General features: G+C 51.6%; 1 protein-coding gene across 1 annotated transcript; it reads left to right on the forward strand.

Moving 5' to 3' along the window:
• Positions 1-10588: 10588 nt before the first annotated feature.
• On the forward strand, positions 10589-23945 carry LOC120232069 (chromogranin-A-like). The gene is made up of 8 exons (XM_039232476.1): positions 10589-10818; positions 11629-11675; positions 14067-14160; positions 14947-15015; positions 17439-17534; positions 19710-20144; positions 20833-21320; positions 23444-23945. Exons 1-8 carry the CDS (start codon positions 10773-10775, stop codon positions 23525-23527), a joined length of 1359 nt encoding a protein of 452 aa, XP_039088407.1. The 5' UTR covers positions 10589-10772; the 3' UTR covers positions 23528-23945.
• The last annotated feature ends 881 nt before the right edge of the window (positions 23946-24826 follow it).

The raw sequence follows: 24826 nt of genomic DNA on the forward strand, positions 1-24826 counted from the left end.
TGTGTTGACTCTGCCGTCTAGTGCACTGGGCTCTGCCATCAGATAAGCAGCTGCCACTTTCCCTGGGGTACAGGGAAAGCTGTTCCCCAAGCCCCCCTGGCAGGAGATGTCCTGAGCCCTAGCCAGAAGAGCAGCCGGTCCTTCCCAGGGACCTGGCGCTCATCAACAGGGACATATCTGACCAACACGGACAAATAATGACAATGGCTTTCTCTTCTCCTCTCCCCGACACTCGGCTCAGAAGTATCTCTTCAGGGCCCCTGGGATGGAGTGAGGTGTTGGGGCTGCTGAGAGCTAACTGGGTCTGAGGCACGCAAACCATACAGTGTCCTTGAGCATCCCACCACTTCCTATCTTCTCCCAGTGACTCCTGTTTTTCTCAAAGTAAAAGCCAAAGTCTTCACCAAGGCCCACAAGGTCCTGTATCATCTGACCCAATATTGTCTCATTCCCAGCTACCCTCTGCTTACTCACTCTCCTTCAGCCACCTTGGCCTTTTAGATCTGCCTCAAACCTGCCAGATATACTCCTGCTCCAGGGCCTTTGCACTGGCTGTTCATTTGCCTCTAATGTTCTCCCAGATAGCCAATGACTCTCTCCTTCAACTCCTTCAAATCCTTATTCAAGCCACCATCTCAATAAGGCTGACCCTAACCACCTGTTTGCTGAGGTCACACCCTCTCACTCTCTAAAATCAACAAATTCCCACATATGACTTTTCACACTGTAGCCAGAGGTCAGATTCTGACTCTGCCACTTACTATGATGTGTGGTGTCCGGCAGTTTAAGCAACCTCTCTGAACCTCTGCTTCCTAACCTATTAATAAGGATAATGATAGCAACTGTATCACAGGTGTGTAAGGAGCAAAGCAGTCAAAGCGTGCAAAAGGGCCAGCTACTATGGTTCAGATTTCATTTATACTCCTGGAGTGTGCTCTGGGTCCTCAAGGCCATATTTCAGGCAGAGACACTAAGGCACCCAGTGGCAAAGTGACCAGCAAGAGTCACTCAGCAAGTCAATGATAGCTCCAGGGTAGACTTTATGTCCGACTGACCCTGGAGCCTCAGGTTTGCCTCACTTCTTCATTCCACGGCTGCAGCTTGGCCCATTCATTTCCCCCAACCCAGTGGATTCCGGCCTTGGCCCATCCTCACCATTTGGGCCTCAACAGGTCAGAGGCCCTGAAGCAGCCTAGCATTGCCGAGATGCTTCCCAAGGTAGACAGGAATCTAAAGAGCCACCCTGCAAATTAATGCAAAGAACAGTCAAGTCCCAGTACCCGACAAGGGAGAAAATCTATCAAGGTCCAAGAAGGGGCTAGGCTTGGAGGAGACCAAGCTCCAAGTGGCTCAGGACCAAGGCCCATAGAGAGGTATGGACTCTGGCAGACCACTCACACTCCAGCCAGAGCCAGCGGGGGGCCAGCATCATGCTTGGGTTCCCTGAGCCAAGGATGTGAGCACACGTGGCTTCCAGGGACCCCTGGTAGAGAGGAGTGGGGAAGGAAGACGGTGTGGAGGGAGGAGGGCTGAGGAGGAAAGATAAACTCAATAAAGTGTGTGCTATTAAGCCAGACACCGCTGTGAGAAACAGAGCTTAACTGCTCAGGGAGCCACAGGAAAGTGATATCAGAAACCTTTCCTCAGAATTATCCCACCCAGGGATGAAGACATTGGGGTATTTCTTATTTTATTTATTTGTTTGTTTGTTTAGAATCCCAAGTAGGCTCTACACCATTGGCACAGAGCCCGATGAGGGACTTGAACTCACAAACTGTGTGATCAGGATCTGAGCCAAAACCAAGAGTTGAACACTTAAACTGAGCCACCCAGGTGCCCCTGGGGTATTTCTAAATGAACACCTGAGACTCACTGGTGGAGGGCAGGCAAGCCCCCAGGCTTTCAGCTCCTGGTGAAGGAGTTTCTGATAAACTTCTGAGTTTCTGATAAGAGGCTTTGGGCAGGGAGGGGTAGATTCTGGCAGTGGGAGGCGGGCCAGGATGTGAAATGTCCCAGAGACACAGGCAGAACTCGGACTGCACCTAACAGCTCGACTCAGCTGGCTTGGGAAGCAAGCACCCAGGGGTTCCGGCCAGCATTGGGTCTGCAGCTCCCATGGGCACAGATGGGGCTCCTCTGGAGTCTCTCTGGGGATCAGTGTTCCGGGGAGCCGCTTGTTGGTGACAGCCACTGTTCTGTCCCGGGAGACCAGCTCTGCAGGAGCCTCTGGTGCCCCTCCCTGGTGTGCCCCCCAGTGGGACCCCTATTCTCCCGGCTTAGTGCCTGGAGTGCTCCCAGATATGCCAGCTGGATGGCCAGCTTCTGTCCCATGGAGAGACTAGGACACCATTCTGTCCCCTGCTCTGCACCCTTCAGGCTAGAAGGCAGCCACCTTCCTGCGGCCCACGTCATCACACATTAGTGGGCAGAGAGTGCTTTTTAAAAAAAAAAATGTGGTAAAATACACATAACATAAATTTACCATTCTATCCATTTTTAAGTGTACAGTTCAGTGACATTAAGTACATTCACACTGTTGCGCAACCATCCCCACCATCCATTCCCATAACGTTTTTGTCTTCCCCAGAAGACATGATGGTCCCATTAAGCGATAACTTCCCATCTCTCCCTCCCCACTGCTCCTGAAAACCACCATTCTGTTTTCTGTCTCTATGAATTGGATTAAAAAGTGACTTCTTTAGGGGCGCCTGGGTGGCTTAGTCGGTTAAGCATCCGACTTTCGCTTAGGTCATGATCCCGCAGTTCGTGGGTTTGAGCCCCGTGTCGGGCTCTGTGCTGACTGCCAGCTCAGAGCCTGGAGCCTATTTCCGAGTCTGTGTCTCCCTCTCTCTCTGACCCTCGCCTCTTCACGCTGTCTCTCTCTCCTAGAAATAAATAAAAATATTTTAAAAAATGTTTAAAAAAAAAAGTGACTTCTTTAAAAAGTACTTCAGTGTAGTTCTCACTGTCCAAATCTGCCTTCTCTTCTCCTCCTTCTCTTCCCCGAGCCCCAGGCTGACCCTTGGACTCTGGAGTCAGGGCCAGTCCATACCTTTTCCATCCACTTCTTTATTCTTTTTGCATTCACAGGAGCAGTGGAAAGATTTGGTTAGAATCAGAGAACCAGTTCTGGCTCCTACAACTTGCTGTGTGACCCTGGGTAAGTCCCTTGCCATCTCTGAAGCTCAGGAATGGGATTAAAATCTTGGCAGCACCAGTGTCATTCACTGAGTTTCTTACAGACTGGGAAAGTGATCATTCTAAGACGTTAATGCAGACAAGTGCCCAATAACCAAGAGGTTTCTATCCCCATGATGAAACCCTGAAGTGCTGGCATCCTTTATATAGCCTTTGTCTGACAGGGTTTGAACAGTGTTGTCTGGGATATGAAAATCCCAGGGCCTGGCATTGACCAGTCCCTTTCCTTTAACATAGTGACAAGAGGGTCTGTATACACACACACACACACACACTGTGACCACTCCACTCACTGGCTCTTTCCCCATCTCTCTCCCTCTCATCAGGCCTTCCTATTCCTTGAGATACAACAATATTGAAATCAGGCCAATGACTAACTTTACAATGGCCTCTAAGTGTTCAAGTGAAAGGAAGAGTTGCATATCTCTCACTTCATATCAAAAGCTAGAAATGATTAAGTTCAGTGAGGAAGTCATGTTGAAAGCTATAATAGACCCAAGATAGGTCCCTTGTGCTGAACAGTTAGCCAAGTTATGAATGCAAAGGAAAAGCTATTGAAGGAAATTAAAAGTGCTACTTCAGTAAACACATGAACGATGAAAAAGCAGAATCAGTCTATTGCTGACATGTAGAAAGTTTTAGAGATCTGGATAGAACATCAAACAAGCCACATTCCCTTAAGCCAAAGCCTCATCCAGAGCAAGCCCTCACTCTTCTTATTCCTATTAAGGCTCAAAGAGGTGAGGAAGCTGCAGAAGAAAAGTTAGAAGTTAGCAGAGGTTGGTTCATGAGGTTTAAGGAAAGAAGTTGTCTCTATAACATAAGTACAAGGTGAAGCAGCAAGTGCTGATGTAGAAACTGCAGCAAGTTCTCCAGAAGGTCTGGCTAAGATGACTAATAAAGGCAGCTATGCTACTCAACAGATTTTCAATGTAGATGGAACAGCCTTTATTGGAAGAAGATGCCATCTAGGACTTTCATAGCCAGATAAGAGAAGTCAATAGCTGGCTTCAAAGCTTGAAAAGATAGGCTGATTCTTGTTAGAGGCTAATGCAGAGGCTTTAAAGAATTATGCTAAATCTGTTCTGCCTATTCTTTATAAAGGGAATGACAAAGACTAGGAGATAGCACATCTGTTTACAATATAGTTTTAGTGAATATTTTAAGACTTACTTCTCAGGAAGAAAAATTCTGTTTCAAATTATGGTTGCTCATTGACAAGCACCTGGTGACCCAGGAGCTGTGGTGCAGAGGTATAATGAGATTAATGTTGTCTTCATGCCTGCTAACACAGCGTCCATTCTGCAGCCCATGGACCAAGGGGTCATTCTGAATTTCAAGTCTTATTCTTTAAAAAAATCCATGACTTAAGTCTATAGTTGTCATAGATAGTGATTCCTCTGATGGATCTGGACAAAGTAAAGTTAAAACCTTCTGGAAAAGATTCACCATTTGAGATGCCATTAAGGACATTCATGATTCATGGGAAGAGGTCAAAATACCAACACTAATAAGAGTTTGGAAGAAATTGATTCCAACCCTCATAGATGACTTTGAAACGTTCAAGACTTCAGTAGAGGAAGAAACCACAGGTGTGGTAGAAATAGCAAGAGAATTAGAATTGAAAGTGGAGCCTGAATTGCTTTAATCTCATGATAAAACTTTAACAGATTAGAAGTGGATTTGGATGAGCAAAGAAAGCAATTCTTTTAAAAAGTTTATCTGTCTGTCTATTTATTTATTTATTTATTTATTTATTTATTTATTTATTAGCGATCTCTACACCCAACTTGAGCTCACGACCCCAAGATCAAGAGTGAATGTTCCTCCAGCTAAGCCAGCCAGCGGGCCCAAGAAAGTGATTTTTTTTTTTTTTTTTTGCAATGGAATGATCTCCTGGTGAAGAGGCCGTGAAGACTGTTGGAATGGCAACAAAGGATTTAGAGTATTACATAAACTTAGTTGATAAAGCAGCATCAGGGTTTGAGAAGATTGACTCCAATTTTGAAAGAAGTTCAAAATGCTATCAAAGAGCATCACATGCTACAGAGAAGTCGATCATGAAAGGAAGACTCAATCGATGAGGCAAACTTCACTCTTAGTTTAAGAAATTGCCACAGCTACTCCAACTCTCAGCAATCACCACCCTGATCAGCCAGTGACCATCAACATCGAGGCAAGACCCTCTGTTACTTGCCCAAAGCTCAATGATGGTTAGCACTTTTTAGCAATACAGTATTTTTTTTTAATTTAATGTTTATTTTTGAATGAGAGAGAGAGAGAGAGAGATTGGGTGAGGGGCAGAGAGAGAGGGAGACACAGAATCTGAAGCAGGCTCCAGGTTCCAAGTTGTCAGCACAGAGCCCGATGCAGGGTTCCAGCCCACAAACCTTAAGATCATGACCTGAGCCAAAGTCAGATTTTTAACCGACTGAGCCACCCAGGTGCCCCAGCAATAAAGTATTTTTTCATTAAGGTATATACATGTTTTTTAAATACATAATGCAATTGGACACTTAATAGACTATAGTATAGTGCAAACATAACTTTTATATGCACTGGAAAACCAAAAAAAAAAAAATTATTGACTCACTTTATCGTGGTGGTCTGTAACTAAACCCACAATATCTCCAAGGTATGCCTGTATATACTTAGCTATAACAAAAACACATTTTATGCATGAATCAAGATTTGGCAGCAGATCTTGGAAACTGTCAACGGGAACCAGTGAGCAGTGAGTACTACGACTGGCCCCTTGGAGCTCTACATGATTCTAAGATGTGCTGCTAGGCCCACCTTCGGAGCATATCATATTCTTCTGATTCCCTCTTATTGCATAATTAATGGAGAGTTAACCACATCTTGGTTTTCTGTCCCAGGCCTTTGCATTTTAGTAGGAGGTGATTCACAGTAAGAACATTTGTCTGTGGGAAAAACAAACAAGCAAACAAGGACCTGACCATGAGAACCAGATGAGAGGTACTTGTTACAACCAGAAGAAGCTCCAGAATGACAAGAAGAGCTCAGGGGCAGTGACCTGATTAGCAATGGGGGCTAGGGAACTTGTCCAAAACTGCATATACAAAGCAAGGACATGACTTTGATGGAGACTGTATGTATACACTTACAGCAATAAAAAATATCCTTTCTCCAAGCTTCATCCACTTAAGGTTGTAAAAATATCAGTTGTCTTTCTCAAGCAATGAGAAGCCCAAGAAAGCCTCAAGGTAATATATTTTTGGTGGGAGCTGTTGGTGGGGACCTGTTAAAACAAGCTAGTAGACAGCTTCGGGCTGAGGAAGGGGAGCAAGGAGTGACATGAGACAGATGGTTGGCCTTCAGACTCTACCATTTCCTAACTGTGTGACCTTGGGAGAATCACTCCATCTCTCTGAGCTTTGGCTCCTGCATATGAGAAGCAGAGATACTGATAACTTAACCATAGGCTTATTGTAAAGATGAAATGAAATAACATGTATAAAGCCCTGTAGCAGATGTCAGTGCCCCACCTACGTTCCCTTGGGCCACCTTGAAGGTTACCTGTAGACAGCTCCCATACCTACCAAAGGCTGCAAGTGTTCTCTGCTGGAAGGTGTTCTCAGGCAGTGAGAGTTTGCTTGGCCCTTTCTCAGAATGGACCAAAAGTGCTGGGAAATCAATGCCTCCAGGAGAGGTCCTCAAGGAGGGAAAAGAATCCACAGGGAGAGAAATATCAGAAACTGAAGTAGCTCCCATAGTATCAAAGATGGAAATCTCATATGGAGAATGGCAGAGCCACACCACTGTTTACTTCTGGGCTGTTGTATGTGAGAGAAACAAGATCCCATTTTACTCCACTATATTTCAGAGTCTTTTTTTTTTTTCCCCAGCAGCTTATCCTTACCTAATTAATCTAGCCCCAAGCCTAAAGATGAGATCAAGGCATGTGAGTTTCTTTCCTTCTTTAATTTTTCCATTGTGACTACCACGTGCCCAGCATGATGCCAGGAACTGAAGTCACAGGATGAGCAGGCTGCAGACCAAGTACCAAGGAGCTCAAAGTATAAAGAGGTAGAAGGATCTAAAGACGAAAACTTCAGCCTTCTGTGATAAATGCTCAAATAAGTGTTGCAGAGGTATAGAGAGGAAGCAATTATATCAGGTCCTGAAAGGGGTGGAAGAGTTCATCAGGCCATAGTGCAACGGTCACTGTGAAGTATTCTGGGGAGAAGTTACAGTATGTGAGAAATTATAAGATGGGGAAATCATGGGTATTTGGGCAAAACATGCTCTAGGTCCAACCTTGCCATTCACCTACCATGTGGTCCCTTGGAGGCTCACTTTAACATCCTGGGTCTCAGTTTCCAAATCTACAAGGTAAAATCAAAGCTTCCACTCTACCGTAGGCCTCGGGGTGCCATAAGGGCTCAACAATGAACATTCTGAAGGGCTATAAAGCATGGTGCAAATGCCAATTATTGGCATTGTCATTTTAGAAGCTTGGTTTGGGACATTTTTGCTGGTTGGTTATGCTCAGCCTCATGGGGTAAAGCAAGATCAGGCTCTTGGAGAACTGGGGTCCTTGGAAGGGTGGCAGGAGCTCTGAAATTTCCCCTGAGAAAAATCCACCCAGCTTGGGGAGTGGTTCAACTCTCATGGCATTTGGGCCATGCATACCAAGTGTCTTCAAAACATCCATTTTCTTTGAGGAATTCACCTCCTATTACATGAAATAATTGCAAATGCCACAGAGGTTTGTGTATAAGATTGTTCTTTATAATAGCAAAAACAAAGGGTGCCTGGGTGGCTCTGTTGCTTAAGTGTCCAATTCTTGATATCAGCTCAGGTCATGATCTCACCATTCATGAGATCGAGCCCTGCGTCAGGTTCCGTGCTGACAGTGCAGAGCTTGCTTGAGATTCTCTCTCTCGCCCTCTCTCTGCCCCTACCCCACTCTCTCTCAAAACAAATAAACATTTAAAAATAAATAATAACAAAAACAAAAAATCTGTTCACATGTATACATGTATATATATTTTTTATGTAGGCCTCATGCCTAGTGCAGAGCTCAGCACGAGGCTTGAACTCATGACCCCGAGATCAAGACCTGAGCTGAGATCAAGAGTCAGATGCTTTAACCCACTGAGCCACTCAGGTGCCCCCAGGAAATCTATTTGTGTATTAGTCAAACAAATTGCTGCACACAATAAAACTCTGGTGGGCCGCTATACTCATGACATGGGTAAGTCCGTGTGATAGGACTCTGGAGGTGAGGTGTGTTGCAGTCCTTTGCAACATACTCAGGATGATCCCACATCCGAAGGGCCTGATGCACTCATTCTGTTGGCGCTCAGCTGAAGTCTTTCACTGGGAACTACCCTTTACAAAGGGAGCCACTTCAACAAAGACTATAAAATACTGTATATACTTTTAAATTATTGATGCTTATTCCTGGGTAGTGTGAGTACAGATGTTTTCCGGCATTACTGCGCATTTTCCAAGTTTGGGAGATGGACTATGTGTTACTATTCAGCTATATTCTTGAGGTCCTCTTCACCCTGTCTCTTTGCCAATCCTTGAACATGCCAGGCACATTCCTTCCACCAGACATTTGCACTAGCCATTCCCTTTACCTGGAGACCCCTTCCCCCGGACACATGCAGCCCCCTCCCTTGTCACCTTCAGATCTTTGCTGAAAAGTCACCTCCTTCTGAAGACTTCTCAGACCTGCCCTATATAGAACATATCCCCACCCCTCCCCAACACCCCCATTCCCCTCCCCTGCTTCATTTTTGTCCGTAGTACTTGTCTCCACCTGACAACTGTGCATTTCACTTTACATATTCATTGTCTGTCTTCACCCTTTACAATGTAAACTCCTTAAGAACCAGACCTTTGTCTGTTTTGTTTCACAGATGTATCCTCAGCACCTAGAATAGCTGACTGAGTGCTGTTCTAAGCACATAGTAGGTGTTAAATAGTGGCCGAATGAAAGAATAAATACATGAAAAGGACCATTTCAGTCTCCTCTGAGCTCCTGCCAGGTTTTCCTTTAGGGGCAGGAGTGAGCACGGGTGGGGCAGGAAGTAGGAAACAGCAGCAGCAGATGTGGACAGAGTGTCGAAGGAAGGAGGCTCTGGACAATGTCAACTGATGCCACACCGTAGCCCAGATACCAGGTTCACTATCACAGTGGGGTCCGGTGGCAAAAGACTTCCAATATGACATCCAGGTTGAGAGTAGCAATGTGGCCCCAGGGCAGAGGGATACGAGCCAAGAAACTGGTCTGACACACAAAACGCCCAGATTTTAAAAACAATTTTAATGTTTATTTATTTTTGAGAGAGAAAGAGAGAGACAGAGTGCGAGCAGGGAAGGTGCAGAGAGAGAGGGAGACACAATCCAAAGCAGGCTCCAGGCTCTGAGCTGTCAGCACAGAGCCCAATGCGGGGCTGGAACCCACAATCCTGAGATCATGACCTGAACTGAGGTCAGAGGCTTAACCAACTGAGCCACCCAGGTGCCATAAAATACCTAGATTTTGAGGACACTCAAAGAGACCGAGAGCTGTTCTCAAATATACAACAGGTTAACAGCAGCAAGAAGCAGATCCTAAGGGGGCTGAACTAGGGCTAATGAGTAGAAATTACAAGAACTCCTATTTTGGTTTGATATCTAGAACTGTTCCCCACTCTTCCCTCACCACCCCCCATGAGAGCTGTCCAACAATGGCCAGAGTCCAGGATTCACTCATTCGTCCCTGGCTTGAACTTTCAATCGAGTACATTCAACAGGTACCTATTAAATGCGTTTACTCTGTGCCAGATGCTGCCCTCAGCACTGGGAAAGGAATGGCGACCACATATTTTCAAATAAATAAATACATACATAGTACACTTACAAATTGTGAAGGCACAAAACGGGGTTGTCAGAGAGGGGGGGTGCCTGACTCAAAAAGGGGGTCGGGAGGCCTCTGTAGGACTCGCTAGATAGTTGAGGGAGCCCTGAGTGGTGAGCAAGCCTCCAGACTCTGAGATCAGAGGAAGCGCATCCCCGCAGTGGGAACCTCAGGAGCATGAAGTGCGCGCTAGTGCTGGCAGGGACCTCAGCGCACACTGAAGGAACACGCGGTCCAGAGACTGGGGGTGACTTGCCCACGGACCCATAGCAAGTCGGTGGAACCGTCGAGGGTGGAGGATCAGCTGAGGTCCCTTGCCATCCTCCTGGGAGCTAGAGAACTCTCACAGCTCGACCCAAGACAGCCCTGCGGCGGGCTGCAGAAGCCAGAGGCGGGAGGTTGAGGGCGGAGCCAGCTGCTGCCGGACCCCCAGAGAGGTGGGGAAAAGGGGCAGGGGCGGTCCCGATGACGTCATTTCCGGGGTCGGGGTATATAAATTCTTGCAGTACCAGAGCCCCGTGCACAGAGGCTGGTGGGTGGACCGACAGACGGACGTAGAGAAGCTGCACTCCTCCGCCCCCAATCCGCGCCAGCGCCGCCACAACCCGCTCCCAGGCCGCCCGTCCAGCCAGCCTTCGCCAGGGTGCCTGCGGTGCCGGGGCCCAGACCGCCATCTGCTCCGCGCCTCGGGTTCGCCATGCGCTCCGCCGCTGTCCTGGCGCTTCTGTTCTGCGCCGGGCAAGGTGAGCAAGCGCGGGGTCTCGTGAGAGAGGGTCCTGGGCGCCCCTGCCTGCCTTGAGGTCGAGGCACCGCGCAGCGCTGCGCGCCCCTCGTCCCTTCCCTCCGGCCCAGCGAGTTTTCAGCACCGCGGACAGCGCCACCGCCTCCCTGAGGACCCCGCAAAGTGGCCTCGGCCCTAAACCGTAGACCAGACTGTTTGGGCAGGACTCCTGACCCCGCGGAGCAGGATCCCCCTTATACACCCCCCTCGCGCCCCCTACCCCATGTCTGGGCTCGACGTCTCGACTGCATGTGGGCCAGTTCTGGCTCCGTGCCGTGGCTGGCCAAGGTCATCGGGGGAGATGGGAGAGCCGTTGCTGGCTCCCGCTCTCGCCTCTCTTTCTCTTCCCTCCTCCTGCGCTTCCCATCTTCCTGCCCTTGGCTTTTACCCCACCGCATCATCTCTCACAATCCTCCTCCTCCCTCTCTTTCCCCACACCTCTGGGATCTCTCTTCCTCTCCCCGCTTCCTTCTCCACCCCAATCCCACTCAGCCGCTGCCCTTGTTTTCGTAGCACCAGCCTTCAGCTCCCCCGCCCCCCTCCCCCGGGCCCCATAGCAGGAGCTTTCCCAAAGGCCAGGGTTAGGAGCTCAGCGCAGCCTCTGGGGCCATACCCGTGGGGGCAGCAGCCAGGGAATGAAAACAGAACCACTGGGTGGGGGCAGTTTTGAGGGGGAGCCCTGGGGTGAATGGGTCTCCTGTAAACTGGGCCAGGAAGGACTGGGCTCTCGGAGCAGGGGAGTGACTGACCCCAGTTCTCTTTTTCTTCCCAGTCATCGCCCTCCCTGTGAACAGCCCTATGAATAAAGGGGACACCGAGGTAAGAAGGGGTGTGGGGATGCCCCCGGGATGGCGGGTAGGAAGCCCCACTGGACACCTCACAGTCAGTTTTGGGGCAGCTGCAGGGATGAGTCTGGCATAAAGCCAAGAGCCAGCACTGCGGCTGCTGAGCCTGGGGACAGCTTGCAAAAGAAGATATCAAAGACTGCTAGATTTCCCTGCCATCCTGCTGTGGGGACTTCCCCAGCTTCCTCTGAGCTGGGTATGCTGCCGACGGGGCCTGTGTCTTTGGCTGCTGGGCCAAGGCGCCAGGCCTACTGCCCTGAGCTCTCCACATCTGGCAGGCCCACCATGGGCTGCTGGGTTAGGTGGGGGCACTTCTCTGTGGTTGTGGTTGTCCACAGACCTGCAAGGATGGTCTTCATTCTCTGGCTCCAGCCTCCCGGTTGGTCTTCCTTGCTTCCCAAGGCTCTGCTAGTAGCCCCGCCCCCACCCCCCCCACCCCCCGGCACCCAAGCTCTGGCTCTCCCAAAGGGCCAGAATGAAAACACATTCTGAAATACAGATCATGGCTTCTGTACCCAAGGTCCTGGCCATTCTGGACTGATGGTGGATGTCCCCCAGGAAAGGGTCTTAGGAGACACTAAACCGGAATTCTGTAGCCAGTGAGACACTCTGTTGGGTGTATACTTGGAATCCATTCATATCTAAGCTGGGGCTGTATTTTCCAGTTTCTGGTGCTCACAGATACCTCCCTCCGTTCTCCCCCCCCCCCCCCCCCCCCCCCCCCCCCCCCCCCCCCCCCCCCCCCCACCTTCATGAGACTCAGAGAAATTTCTACTCCTCACCTTTCAGGAGCTGTTTTCTTCCATTCCAGAGAGGCTATGGTCAAACCCAAAAACATCAAAGCAATTTCAACCTCTATCTGCTCAATTATATTTCCTGTACTTTACCTGCACTCTTACAGCTGTGTGGTCTTGGTAAAATTCCTCAACTTCTCTGAGCTTCCCCTTTTCCCATCTGTAGTATTTCCCTTGAGGGAAGTTGTGAGAGTAGGGAATCATAGATGTCAGGTGCCTGGCAAATAGCAGGTCCTCAGTAAATGGGGACTGTTATCCATAGAGCTTCCCTTCTGAAGCTCCTTAGTGTTCTTGGGACCCATGCCCAATTCCTCTGTCCCAGAATCTATCCTCATGGACTGGTGACTATCTGCTATTCCCAGTGTAAGGTCCATGGTTGCAGGGGGATGCAGAGCACAGGCTTCTTACCAGATCTTTATGGGAGACACTTTGATCACCATACTCTACCCAGCAGCCTGGGGCAGGAGCACCATAACAGCTGGTTAAGACCTAAATATTCCATCCTACAATGCTGTGACTACTGTAGGGCCTCTTTGCCAGTTTGCCTCCTGAATTTTTGGATGGCTTGCTTTGGCATCCCATAGACACAGCCTACCACCCCCTCACTCCCCACCAGCATTGCCTGATGCATGTCTGACACCTCCTGTTTTTCTGCCCTGCGCTAGGCAGCTGAAGCAGGTTGAAAGTTGTGAATCCCTCTCTTGGTATGTGTGGCACTTCATGCCTTAGAGTGTTTTTCCATCCGTGTCTGATCACCCTGGGAGCAGAGCGGGAAAGTCTTCTCACTCTCATTTTACAAGTGGGAAAATTGAGGCTCGGAGAGGTCAAGTCACGTGTCCAAGATCACACAGCTAGGATAGTGCACTATAGTTGGCACTACCTTCAAATATCCATTTATCCGGTGCCTGACTATCCACAGCACCTTTCTGGGCCCTGGACAAAACCTTCAGAGATATGGCTGCTGTTGGCCCAGAATAGGCAGGCACCCAGATATAGCTGATGTGTGCCCACATCCAGCCACAGGATTCATCCCATGGGTGAATGTAGAGCCAGACCGTGAGGCTGTCACTCCTTGCAGGTGACAACACAGTGTATGTTGGGAGACAGTGATCCACATCCTGTTTCCAGACAGGGTAATGCCCCGGAAGGCCTGTTCTCCTCTGGGCAGTCCAGAAATACTTCCTGGAGATAGTTGATCTTTGAGACATCTGCAAGACTCAAGGAGTTCTGCAAGACATACCTCAATGCCCAGGAGCAGTTTCCCCATCTTTAGAGAAACGCTTGGTACCAGGTACTGGGTACTCACCCCCACCACGTCCCACCTAAGAGGGGCACCTGCTGGCTATGTGATTAGATCACCTGGTAAACACATGTAAGGGTTTTCTTTTATTGTGGTTATTGTCTGGCTAAGAACTCAGAGCTGTGCCCCTGACACAGGCATCCCTGGACTCCTGAAGACAAGTAAATGCCCTTATATTCTCATTAGAAAATTGCAGTGGAGCCTCTGGGGCTGAAGCTCATACACAAACCAGCCCCAGCCTGCCCTCCACCCACCACCACTCTCTTCCCAGGTGATGAAGTGCATCGTTGAGGTCATCTCTGACACGCTCTCCAAGCCCAGCCCCATGCCTGTCAGCCAGGAGTGTTTTGAGACCCTCCGAGGAGGTACGGACAAGGCTGGGGGTGAGGGTCTGTGTGTGTGGCTTTTGGCAGAATTCAGTGATCTGATTCAGCAGTCACTGACTGAGTGCGTGCCCTGGCCAGGCCTGTGCTAGGGTCTGAGTTGTCTGGAGAGATGAGGGGGCACAGCCCCTGTGCTTCTGGAGCTTACAGACTGGCAGATGGGACAGATATGAACACAATTAACTAGAATTCGGGGCAGAACAAAAGCAGGGCCGTCCACCCCGTGGACAGAGATTTCGTGTACTAGGTCCCCAGAGCCAAGAACAGTCTGTTGCACCTGCCAGACAGTCCATAGGTATGTGATGAATAAAGAAGTGTGTGGGTTGGCCTGAGAAGGACAGAGTCTTTCCCATCAAGCAGTCAAGTTCTGATCAGCTGTTGGATGGGTCCAACATTGGGCTGGACTTTCAGAGAAAAGTTGGAAACCAGTAGAGAGGAAAGAACAATCCAGGTGGAGCAGCCATGGAGACAAAGATGGGGAAACATGATGTGTGTAGAGATACCTACCCCACCCGGGGGCCTTCCGTCTCTTGGCTGAGGTGTGGGTGCCAGGCCAGTGGCTGACCTTGCTCATGTAGTTGGGAGAGTCGGCACCTTGGAAAGGAGGCCCATTTCAGTCCAAAGTGTTTTCTCAAGACCCAATCTTATGGCTGCTCCCCAGGTTTTGAGTTTCCAAAATAAATTCCTTGTGCTCAGCTGAAAGTATTGATAGAAATCTCTTTCTCGGCTGTTCTCTGGAAACACCCATGACGACTCTCTTCATTGCAGATGAACGGATCCTATCAATCCTGCGACATCAGAATTTGCTGAAAGAGCTCCAAGACCTTGCTCTCCAAGGTATTTTCCAGTCACTGCCTATGAATCTGGGTAAATTCCAGTAAATGAGAGAAAACCAGGGTGTAAGTTTGAGCAATGTCCTATTTCTCCCTGATTCTTCCAATTATAGAGTAGAAAGATGGGATCCTCCATGCCACCTGGTCCAATTTGTCATTGATACAGTTTAAAGAGATTAAGGCCCAGAGAGGTTGAGTGACTTGTCCAAGGTCACACAGTAAGTTAAGGACATGTCAAGACCAGATGCAGCTCTCCCAATACCCCACCATCTTGGGGTTGAGTCATTGCAGTGGGGGCACTTTTAAGACTAGGTTGCAGAGAGAATCCCTTTCCTCTATTAAAAGAAAATTGGTCTCCAGGAGAGAAGAGGGGTCCCTTTCCTCTTGTGAATTTCTGCTTAAGGGGTAGATGGTGAAAGCAAGGTTTTGCTTGCCCCCAAAACACAGACCAGACTTTCAGTTTGCTTTAGAGATTAAGAAAATCCACGGATACTCTTGGGAATGGAGTGACTTTGTAAGGGAGTGAGCCCCTTGTCACTGAGGATATTCAGGCAGAGCCTGGACCCGATGCTGGGGTGGAGGGTTAGGCTGATGTCATCCTACAGATGCCCAGCTCTAGGCTCCTTCCTTCATTCATAGGACCTGGACAGTTAGAAAAAATGGGCTCTTGCATTTGCCCCAAGCTACATCCTGTGGGAAGTGGCTGTTTATTTGGGGAGAGGGCCGCTGGCATTGTGCCTCTCTCTGGGAATGGGCCCCCAATTGAGAACCTTGCATCTGTTTGCAAAGGAAATCAGGGTCCGTCTTCAGGTCTGGGCTTCTGTCTCGGGTGGGGGGTCAGATGGGAGGCATGAAGGCTTCTCCAGCTCTGGGGAGGCCCCCACTCCGAGGCCGTTGGGAAGGACCAGGCCACATGTGAGAATGGAAGGCAAACATCCCTCTCATATAGTTGCTGGGAGTCTGAAGTGAGTGCCTGGCATGGAGCAGGTGCTGAATGGAGCATGGCTGTTACTGCCCATCTCATTAATTTCATCCTCATTGACCCTGGTGGGTTTTTTTTTTTTAGTTGAACATGAAATATTTTATTGCAATATGATAATTTAAAAATTAAATATTGAATGACTAACTTATTACATTTAAATAATTAAACATAGTGTCAACACAGACCATTATGGGGGAATGTGTCCTGAAATACACGTATACACACGTGTGTGTGCTCAGTTTTCAATATGTGTATATATTACTATTTTCTACTGAAAGAGTACAGGACATAGCTATATGTCCACCTGTCTATCCATCCATCCATCTAACCATCCGCCCACTCACTCCCTCTTCTGCACTAAGAACTCATGCATACTTCTGTCTTAGTGCTTACCCAGCAGCAGCCCTATTTTGTAGATGAGTGACTTGGGATAGCCCAAGTTACCCAAGGTCACATAGCAAAGAATCGCCAGGAGGTCTTCCCGGGGTCAGATCTGGGCATCCTTCCCTGGCCCACAGCTGCGGTGCCCGGCGCCTCTGGCCACCCCAGAGATCCCTAGCCCAGGGGAAATAGCAGCAGCATCTGCAGAGCTGGCGTGGCTGAGGCCGTCACCTGGAACCAGGCACGGATGGGGACAGTTGAGGGGGGCGGCAGCAGCCCGGGGCCCAGGCAGGGAGAGGGAGGCGTGGGTCATGGCAGCAGGTGTCAGCCCTGAGCTGGGACTCGGGCACATGCTTGGCTCTCTTTCAAGGACCTGGGGGAGCAGGGCTCGCCTGATTCAAGATCCCCCATGAGGGGGCAAGCAGGCACTGCTCTCTCCTGTTGCAGGGTCCCCTAGCGACCTCACTCTCAGCTCCCACGCCTGGGACCCTCTGTTCCGCTGAGTCTTTATTGCTCTGAGAGGCAGCAGGCAGTGCTTGTTCCCATTTCTCAGGTGAGAAACTTGAGTGTGGACAGGTGCTGTGGCTGCCTGAAGAGCCCCAGCTGTGAAGGGGCGGGGAGCGGTGGAGGGAGAGCACCCCTACCCCGGCTCGTGCCCCGGTCTCTCATTTTTCTTTTAAATTATTTTTTGTTTTTATTTTATTTTGAGAGACAGAGACAGAGAGCGAGTGGGGGAGGGGCAGAGAGAGGGAGACACAGAAGCCGAAGCAGGCTCCAGGCTCTGAGCCATCAGCACAGAGCCTGATGCAGGGCTCGAACCCACGGACTGTGAGATCATGACCTGAGTTGAAGTCGGACACCCAGCTGACTGAGCCACCCAGGCGCCCCCCCCACCCCCCACCCCGGTCTCTCATTAAGCAGACTTAACATGACGTGACCAGTTTACAGATAAAGAAATGGAAGCCTTCACTCTCAGAGACAAATATGCCAGGGCTGGGCTTGGCAGAGTGGGACTTGTTCCTCCTTTTCTTTCCTTCCCCTCCCCCCTCCTTTTCTCCTACCAGGTGCCAAAGAGAGGGCACATCAGAAGAAACACAGCGGTTTTGAGGACGGACTCTCAGAGGCTCTTGAGAAGCAGAATGACCAGGCCGAGCTAAAAGGTGAGTGCTGGCCAGTCTAGCCGGAGGCTGGGGAGGAAGGAGATCATAACATATATAAGTTCAAGGGCTCCGAGGAGTCAGGAGTGCCTCCTTTAGGCCATGATGTAGCTATCATTTCCATCTTCCCTTCACAAATGGGGAAACTGAGGCCCAGAGGGATTAAGTACCTTGCCCAAGGCAAGCCGCATAACTGGAGATGTGAATTCGGGTCTAGGTCAAGCAAAGCCTGCCCACCACAGGGGCTCACGCTCAGGGCAGGAGGTCTCTGGTCTGGTGGGAGGGCGGCCTCAATTCTGGATCTTCCCAGACACCCCTGCAGCAAAGCCCCTGCCCCTGGCACCTTTTCTCCTGGGATCTGGGGGTGCCTTCGCATAGTCCTGTCATAGGAGGTCTCAGGAGAGGAGATCTCCAACACTGAATGAATCTGGATCAGCTTTCTCGAAGTCACAGAGAGCTTCTGAGGGTCAAAGAGATCATGGCTTAGGTCAAGGTGATGCCCTAGGACTCATCCTCCTGCCTGGAAACAGCCACAAACTATCCCCACAGGGCCTGCTCCTTACATGTGGCAGATGGGCGGACAGGTCAGTTTCTAGGACCAAGGACCTCCATGGACTTTCATCTGGGGTCCCCGGAGGCTTTAATGGGGAGGCAGTTACGTGTCAGCACAAAGAGCACCCTGTACTTAGCACCCGGAGATTGGATTCCAGGCTCTGCTGCCCACGGACTGTGAGCATGGACAGGTCACCCTCTCCGAGGCTTGGGTGAACTTTCTGTAAACGGGATAGGAGCACTTTCACCTGGAGTCAAATGGTGGCATGTACTTGGCGTGGCTTTGTTCAATAGAAATCACTCTAGTGCATGGAGGGGTTTTTACTGGTTAGAAGCCTATCTTCAAGGCAGCCAGCATCAAATGGTTTTTTTTTTTTAAAGTTTGTTTGTTTGTTTGTTTATTTATTTATTTATTTAGAGAGAGCAGAGGAGGGACAGAGACAGACGGGGAGAGGGAATCCCAAACAGGCTCTGCACTGTCAGCCCAAAAGCCCGACGTGGGGCTTGAACTCATGAACCGTGAGATCATGACCTGAGCCAAAATCCAGAATCGGGGGCGCCTGGGTGGCTCAGTTGGTTAAGCATCCGGCTTCAGTTCAGGTCGTGATCTCACAGTTCGTGGGTTTGAGCCCCGCATCGGGCTCTGTGCTGACAGCTAGCTCGGAGCCTGGAGCCTGTTTTGGATTCTGTGTCTCCCTCTCTCTCGGACCCTCCCCTGCTCATGCTATCTCTCTCAGAAATAAATAAAAAACTTAAAAAAAAAAAAAAACCCTAAGATCCAGAATCAGACACTGAATGGACTGAGCCACGCAGGGGGCCCTAAAATGCCTTTTAATGAAACCTTGCAAATAGGAATTGAGCACTTTCACAGGATGCTTAAGACAGAGAAGCCTCACATGGAGAGGAGAATGAAGTTGCAGTGATAGTGCCTCTCATACAGAGAGGTTAAGGGACTTGCTCAAGATCACACAACAATATGGTGGATGTCCTAATTTTTAATTATGGGGTCATTTTCAAGGTCTTTTTTTTTTTTTAATCATTTCCTGCTTTAAGAAGTAGATTGGGGCACCTGGGTGGCTCAGTCGGTTGAACATCGGACTTTGGCTCAAGTTATGATCTCACGGTCCATTGGTTTGAGCCCTGCATCGGGCTCTGTGCTGCCGGCTTGGAGCTTGGAGCCTGCTTCGGATTCTGTGTCTCCCTCTCACTCTGTCCCTCCCCTGCTCCCGCTCTGTCTCTCTCTCAAAAATAAACATTAAAAAAGGTAAAAAAAAAAAAAAAAAAAAAAAAAAAGTAGAACTACAAAGAAAGAAAGATACACCAGTTGCACTCAGGTCGGACCCAGACACAGAGCAGGTAATGACTCACTCCGTCATGAGTATCGGGCTGGGCTTGCTGGAAGCCAAAAGATACAATGACAAGGGTATTCACTTCCGAATGTCCCGTCTCTGTAAAGAGCTTTCCTACCATTCCTACTTTCTAATCTTCTACTCTAATAAACTTTCGCCTGCTGCTCAAAAAAAAAAAAAAAAAAAACAGATACAATGACTAAGGTCTGAAATTGGGCTCTCGGGGAGTCTCCGTGTGTGGCCTGGTCCTCAGGGCCTGACTTTGTTGTTTCTGCAGAGGTGACGGAAGAGACCTCCAAGGATGCCGCAGAGAAAAGAGGGGATTCTAAAGAGACAGAGCAGAACGGTGGAGACACAGAGGGAGCCAGGCCCCAGGCCTCCCCGGAGCCTGAACAGGGGTCCAAGGTCGAGGAAGACACCGAGGCCCTAGGGGAACAGGGAGCCGCCAACACCCACCCCCCAGCCAGCCTTCCCAGCCAGAAACACCCCGGCCTACAGGCCCAGGGGGACAGCGAGAGCTTCTCCCAGGGTCTGGTGGACAGAGAGAAGGGCCCGGCTGTAGAGCGAGAGCAGCAGGCAATGCAAGAAGAGGAGGAGGAAGGGGAGGATGACGCAGAGGCTGGAGAGAAGGCCGTCCCTGAAGAAGAAAGCCCCACCGCAGCGTTTAACCCCCACCCGAGCCTTGGCTACAAGGAGACCGGGAGGGACGAGAGTATGTATGACATCTGGGACCCCTCAACAAATGTGTCAGGCAGACGGGGAGGGTGAGAGGGAGGCCCTCCTTCATAATTTCATCCCACCTTCACAACATCCCTGAAGGGTAGGTGTTAGCTCCATTTTCCAGATGGAAAACTGAGGCTCAGAGAGGTTAAGCAATTTGCCCAAGGTCACACAGCTGATTTGTAGTAACAGCTGATTCCAACAACCCAGGTTTGGCGGACTCTAAAACCCTGCATCTCCCACTAGGTCCACACATAGCCCCTCCCCTCCAACCCAGGAGGCTAGGGGGGGCTTTGCAGGGTGGGTGCGTGGGCTTCGGGGACAGGCTGGTCTGGAGGCAGTGTCAGCTTCACGGTTTAGGAGAGGCCCCTGACCCCCCCCCCCCATGAGGGCTTTGTAAGGGTCCTCCTTCCCTCCCCAGCTGGGTGGCTCCAGGATCAGGGGCTCACAGAAGAGGCAGACTCTGGCCAGCCCGCCCCTCTGAGCTTTGAGAGGGTCTTGCAAAGCCCGGTATCAAGATGGCTTCTTCCTCCAAGTGCAATGGTTGTGGAGAGGCTGGGCCGGCCCCTGAGCGTGGTCTGTGATCCCAGCGACGGCCACGGAAGGGAGGCCCTGGGGGGTGGCAGGGACCAGGGGAAAGTGGGGGGCCCCCCCTTCATTCTGCTCTTGTCCACCACCAGCTCCAGGATGGCCCACGTCTCTGGCTGTGGATGGAGCTGGGAAGGCCGGGGCCGAGGAGGCTCAGCCCCCCGAGGGGAAGGGGGTGCGGGAGCACTCTCGGCAGGAGGAGGAGGAGGAGATGGCAGAGGCCCCTGGAAGCCTCTTCCGGGGCGGGAAGAGCAGGGAGCCGGCGCAGGGACAGGAAGAGGAGCAGCTGGCCAACGAGTGGGAAGATGCCAAGCGATGGAGCAGGATGGACCAGCTGGCCAAGGAGCTGACGGCCGAGAAGCGGCTGGAGGGGGCGGACGAGGAGGATGACCCTGACCGCTCCATGAAGCTCCCCTTCCGGGCCCGGGCCTACGACTTCAGGGGCCCCGGGCCGCAGCTGCGACGAGGCTGGAGGCCGTCCTCCCGGGAGGACAGCGTGGAGGCGGGCCTGCCCCTCCAGGTGCGCAGTTACCCAGAGGAGAAGAAGGAGGAGGAGGGCAGCGCCAACCGCAGACCAGAGGTTGGTACAGGGTGGGTGCCAGCCCCAGGCCGGGCCTCCCGAGTGTGGGCCCTGCCTCCCCCCAGGGGGCCCAGGCCGTCCCCTGGGGCCTGAGGCCGGACAGGCACGTGGACAGGGGGCTCTCGGCAGAGGGGCAGAGCTGGGGCCGGGGTGAAGACGGGCCAGGCAGGGAGGCAAGCGAACCTGGCTCGCAGCGGACGCCCCGTGAAGTTGGCGGACAGGCAGGCAGGAAGGAGGGTGCCCCGATCAGGTCGTGGAGGCGGAGAGGTGGTTCAGCCAGTGCCTGAAGGCTCTTCGTGGGTCTCTGTCCTGAAGGTGATCGGGGGCTTCTGGGTGTGAAGCAGGAGTGAGGGGTGAAGCTGGAGCTTTGGACAGAGGGAGCTTGGGAAGGAAAGGACCTACCCGGCAGGGACTGGCCTGAGGAGGGCCCCAGGGCCCCAGGAGCTGGGAGGGCAGGGAAGGTGTCGTCCTGGGAAACCTCTGTGGTTAGTCCAGCAATGGCCTCTCCGGGGCCTGCAGGCAGCCCAGGCACACCCTCCTCCTAGGTTCAGACCCCGCCTGCCTCCACTGGGGCAACGCCAGGGCCAGCGGACCTCGGGGCCTGGTGGCGAGTGGGTGAGGGAGGCATGGATGCGCCAGGACACCTGGTTCTGCCGCTCCCTGGCTGTGTGACCTTGGGCAGGCCACTCCCCTTCTCTGAGCCTCATTGGTTCCCCTGTTTGTCCAATGAGGGTAAGGAGTCCTTTCTGCTCACCTCATTATTATGGTCAGCACACACATGAGCTTTCAAACCCTGGCCATGTCCAGGGATAGTTGGTTAGCTCAATGGGGTGCTGGGATGTAGCCCCAGAGGTGAGGAGGTGGGAGTTGGAGGTCGCTGCCTGGCTGGCAACACGACCTTGGACCTTCGGGGTCCATGGTTCCGGCCTCAGTGTCCAGGTAGAGATCGGGGCCCTGCGGGGGACTGGAACCTATCCACGACCCCAGTTCTCTCTGCCCACCCAGAAAAGGATGTGGCCCTTTCCTTGGGTCCCAACCCTCCCTTGGCTGGGACCAGAGTCGGCGGCCTTAGAGGAAGAAGACTCCTTGGAGGTGGGAGCTAGGAGAGGTCATCCCTCTACGTTCCCAGGGGACTGCCCTTCACCCCTAACCTTGGACCAGGACAAGCCTGGGCACCTTTGACCGCCCATCCCCCACCCACAGAAGCTGGAAAGAGCAAGGTGCCCTGAGATGCCTGCCAGCTCCCTTCTCCAGGGGCAAAGGAAGGCCTGGACTGCAGAGCAGAGATATGGGGTCCCCAGAGCCATGCGGACAGGACAGGACTTAGAAATGATCCAGCATCAGAGAATTCTACTCCAAGACAGAAGGCTCTAAGGCCTCTATTTCCATACAACCATTGTCTGTCTGTTCCAAATGGGCCCAGTGGGTGCCCCCCAACAGCCTGGCATCTAGCAGGGACCCCAGCAAGGCCACCCTTCCCAGGTCAAGACCGAGGGTGAAGGCATGGCCTCCCCAACTCCTGCTCTGAGTCCAAGGGCATGTGATTGTGGGCATCGGCCCCAGCTCCAAGGGTCCTGGAAGCTTCCTGAGGCTGGGACACAGAGCAGGGGTCCCAGAAGGCTCCCCTGCTGCCCTGAACCACCCTGGCAGCCAGAGCTGGGCCCCCTATGATTGGGACTAAGGATCCAGGCCCCACCCTAGGCAGGTCGAAGCAGGGATGCTCTCAGGTCCTCAAGCCTGTGTGAAAGGCTCACGGCCTCTCAAGCAGGGAAGCCTGGCCTCTCGGTCAGGGCCATTGTCATAGTTTAGGCCTTGGGGTGAGGAGCTTAGAAGGAGCACTGAAGAGCACGGAAGGCTTTGTTCTCCATGCGCCTGCCCAGAGCTATTCAGGTGGCCACCGGGGATGGTGTGGGGTCAAGGCCCCTGTCCCCGCTCCCCCCATTTCTTGTGCACAGTAATCCTGAGAGCAGCCCAGCTGGGTGGCATCTCTGTCCCCACGATCTGGATGAAGGCCCTAAGGCTCGGAGAGGCAAAGCCCCCCGAGGCCACACAGCCAGCCAGTGGCACAACCAGTCTGGCAGACTGTGCCCTCCATGTGAATGACCCTTGATGTTCTCTCCTAGGACCAGGAGCTGGAAAGCCTGTTGGCCATCGAGGCGGAGCTGGAGAAGGTGGCCCACCAGCTGCAGGCGCTGCGCCGGGGCTGACGTGCTGGCTGGGGCCCCCCAGCCAGGGCCCCGAGGCACCCGGTGGTCCTGGCCCTGGAGTCCCCTTTGCAGGTCCTGGCCAGATGGCCCGGGCGCTGCTTCTGGTAGAGAGGCCGCTGTCAGCCTGCCCAAGCCCAGGCCACCCCATGCCCCCTCGCTCCTTCCCTTCTGCTCTCAATTCCAGCCCCACTGCACCCTTCTGTGGGGCAAGACCCCCCACGACTTTGAATGGTTATCTTCTCTCTGGACACAGGCAGCTTTCTAGAATTTTCCTTTCCACCATCAGAGCCATTGGGCACAACTGCAATAACTTCTAACCTTCTGGTGAAAGCTGAGAACTCCTGACTGTAATATATTCTGTACAAAATTTATCTAAAGAGAAATAAATCTGCTCTGGGCTCTTTTTGGTTTCTCTGAACTTCTCCCCCTCTTGACTCAGAGTGGGATGGGAGGGACTGGCTTTGGGCAAAGGGACAAGGGTGGGGCTCAAGTTGTTCGCCATGGGACTATGGGCAAGTGACTTTGCACCTCTGAACATCAGTTTCTTCATCTGTAAAATGTGGATAATACTTACTGCTTCTTCATCTGACTATGATGAGGGTTCAAAGGGCCCAGGCAGCCTGGACCAGAAAACCATCATGATGATACAAGTCACATGAATGGTGTTGGCAAGTCGAGGTCTCTCCTATGAGGCTGGGGAGGGGGCTGCCCACTGCCGCTGCTACCCATCCCCTGATGCACAGAGGGTCACCCTTCAAGGAGCCAGAGTCATTAGGTGTTTATTTCTTCACACGTTTTCAAGGGTGCACTCCACCCCCAACCTTTACAGAAGGAACAAACCCAACAGCAAACTATCCCACTAGGCGGTCAGCTATCAAAATATCTGCTGCCTAGTTAACGAAGGCAACAATGGGTCACCTGGACCCTGAATAACCCATCCCAGAGACGGCCACCTGTGTTGTCATAATCACACCCAACAACTGTAAAGACACATCCGAAGAGCCCGGGGACAAAGTCTCCTGCCTTTCACGGAAGCAGTGATTTTACATGCAGCACGTGTGTTCATGCAAACACTGTGGACAGGCATCTGGGTTTCTGGGAAGCGTCGCTTGTTGCCTGTGAACAGGACAGAGGCCCTAGCACACAGGGGTCACCAGAACTAGAATCGCCAACATGGTGAGATCACCACGGGAGCAGCTTTTTGAGAGAAAACAGGCGTCGGAGAGGTGTGCTCCCACATACAGCCCCGGAGGAAGGGGTCAGGCAGGCTCTGGGAAAGGAACCGCCCCTCCAAGCCCT

This window comes from Hyaena hyaena, unplaced genomic scaffold (genome assembly GCF_003009895.1).
Source record: "Hyaena hyaena isolate Hyena2069 unplaced genomic scaffold, ASM300989v1 scaffold_67, whole genome shotgun sequence".
Taxonomy (NCBI): domain Eukaryota; kingdom Metazoa; phylum Chordata; class Mammalia; order Carnivora; family Hyaenidae; genus Hyaena; species Hyaena hyaena.

Coding starts and splice junctions, on each gene's coding strand:
- LOC120232069 (XM_039232476.1), top strand. CDS start 10,773: ATGCGCTCCGCCGCTGTCCTGGCGCTTCTGTTCTGCGCCGGGCAAG. Junction 10,819..11,628: donor TCTGTTCTGCGCCGGGCAAG/GTGAGCAAGCGC, acceptor TTTTCTTCCCAG/TCATCGCCCTCCCTGTGAAC. Junction 11,676..14,066: donor TGAATAAAGGGGACACCGAG/GTAAGAAGGGGT, acceptor CTCTCTTCCCAG/GTGATGAAGTGCATCGTTGA.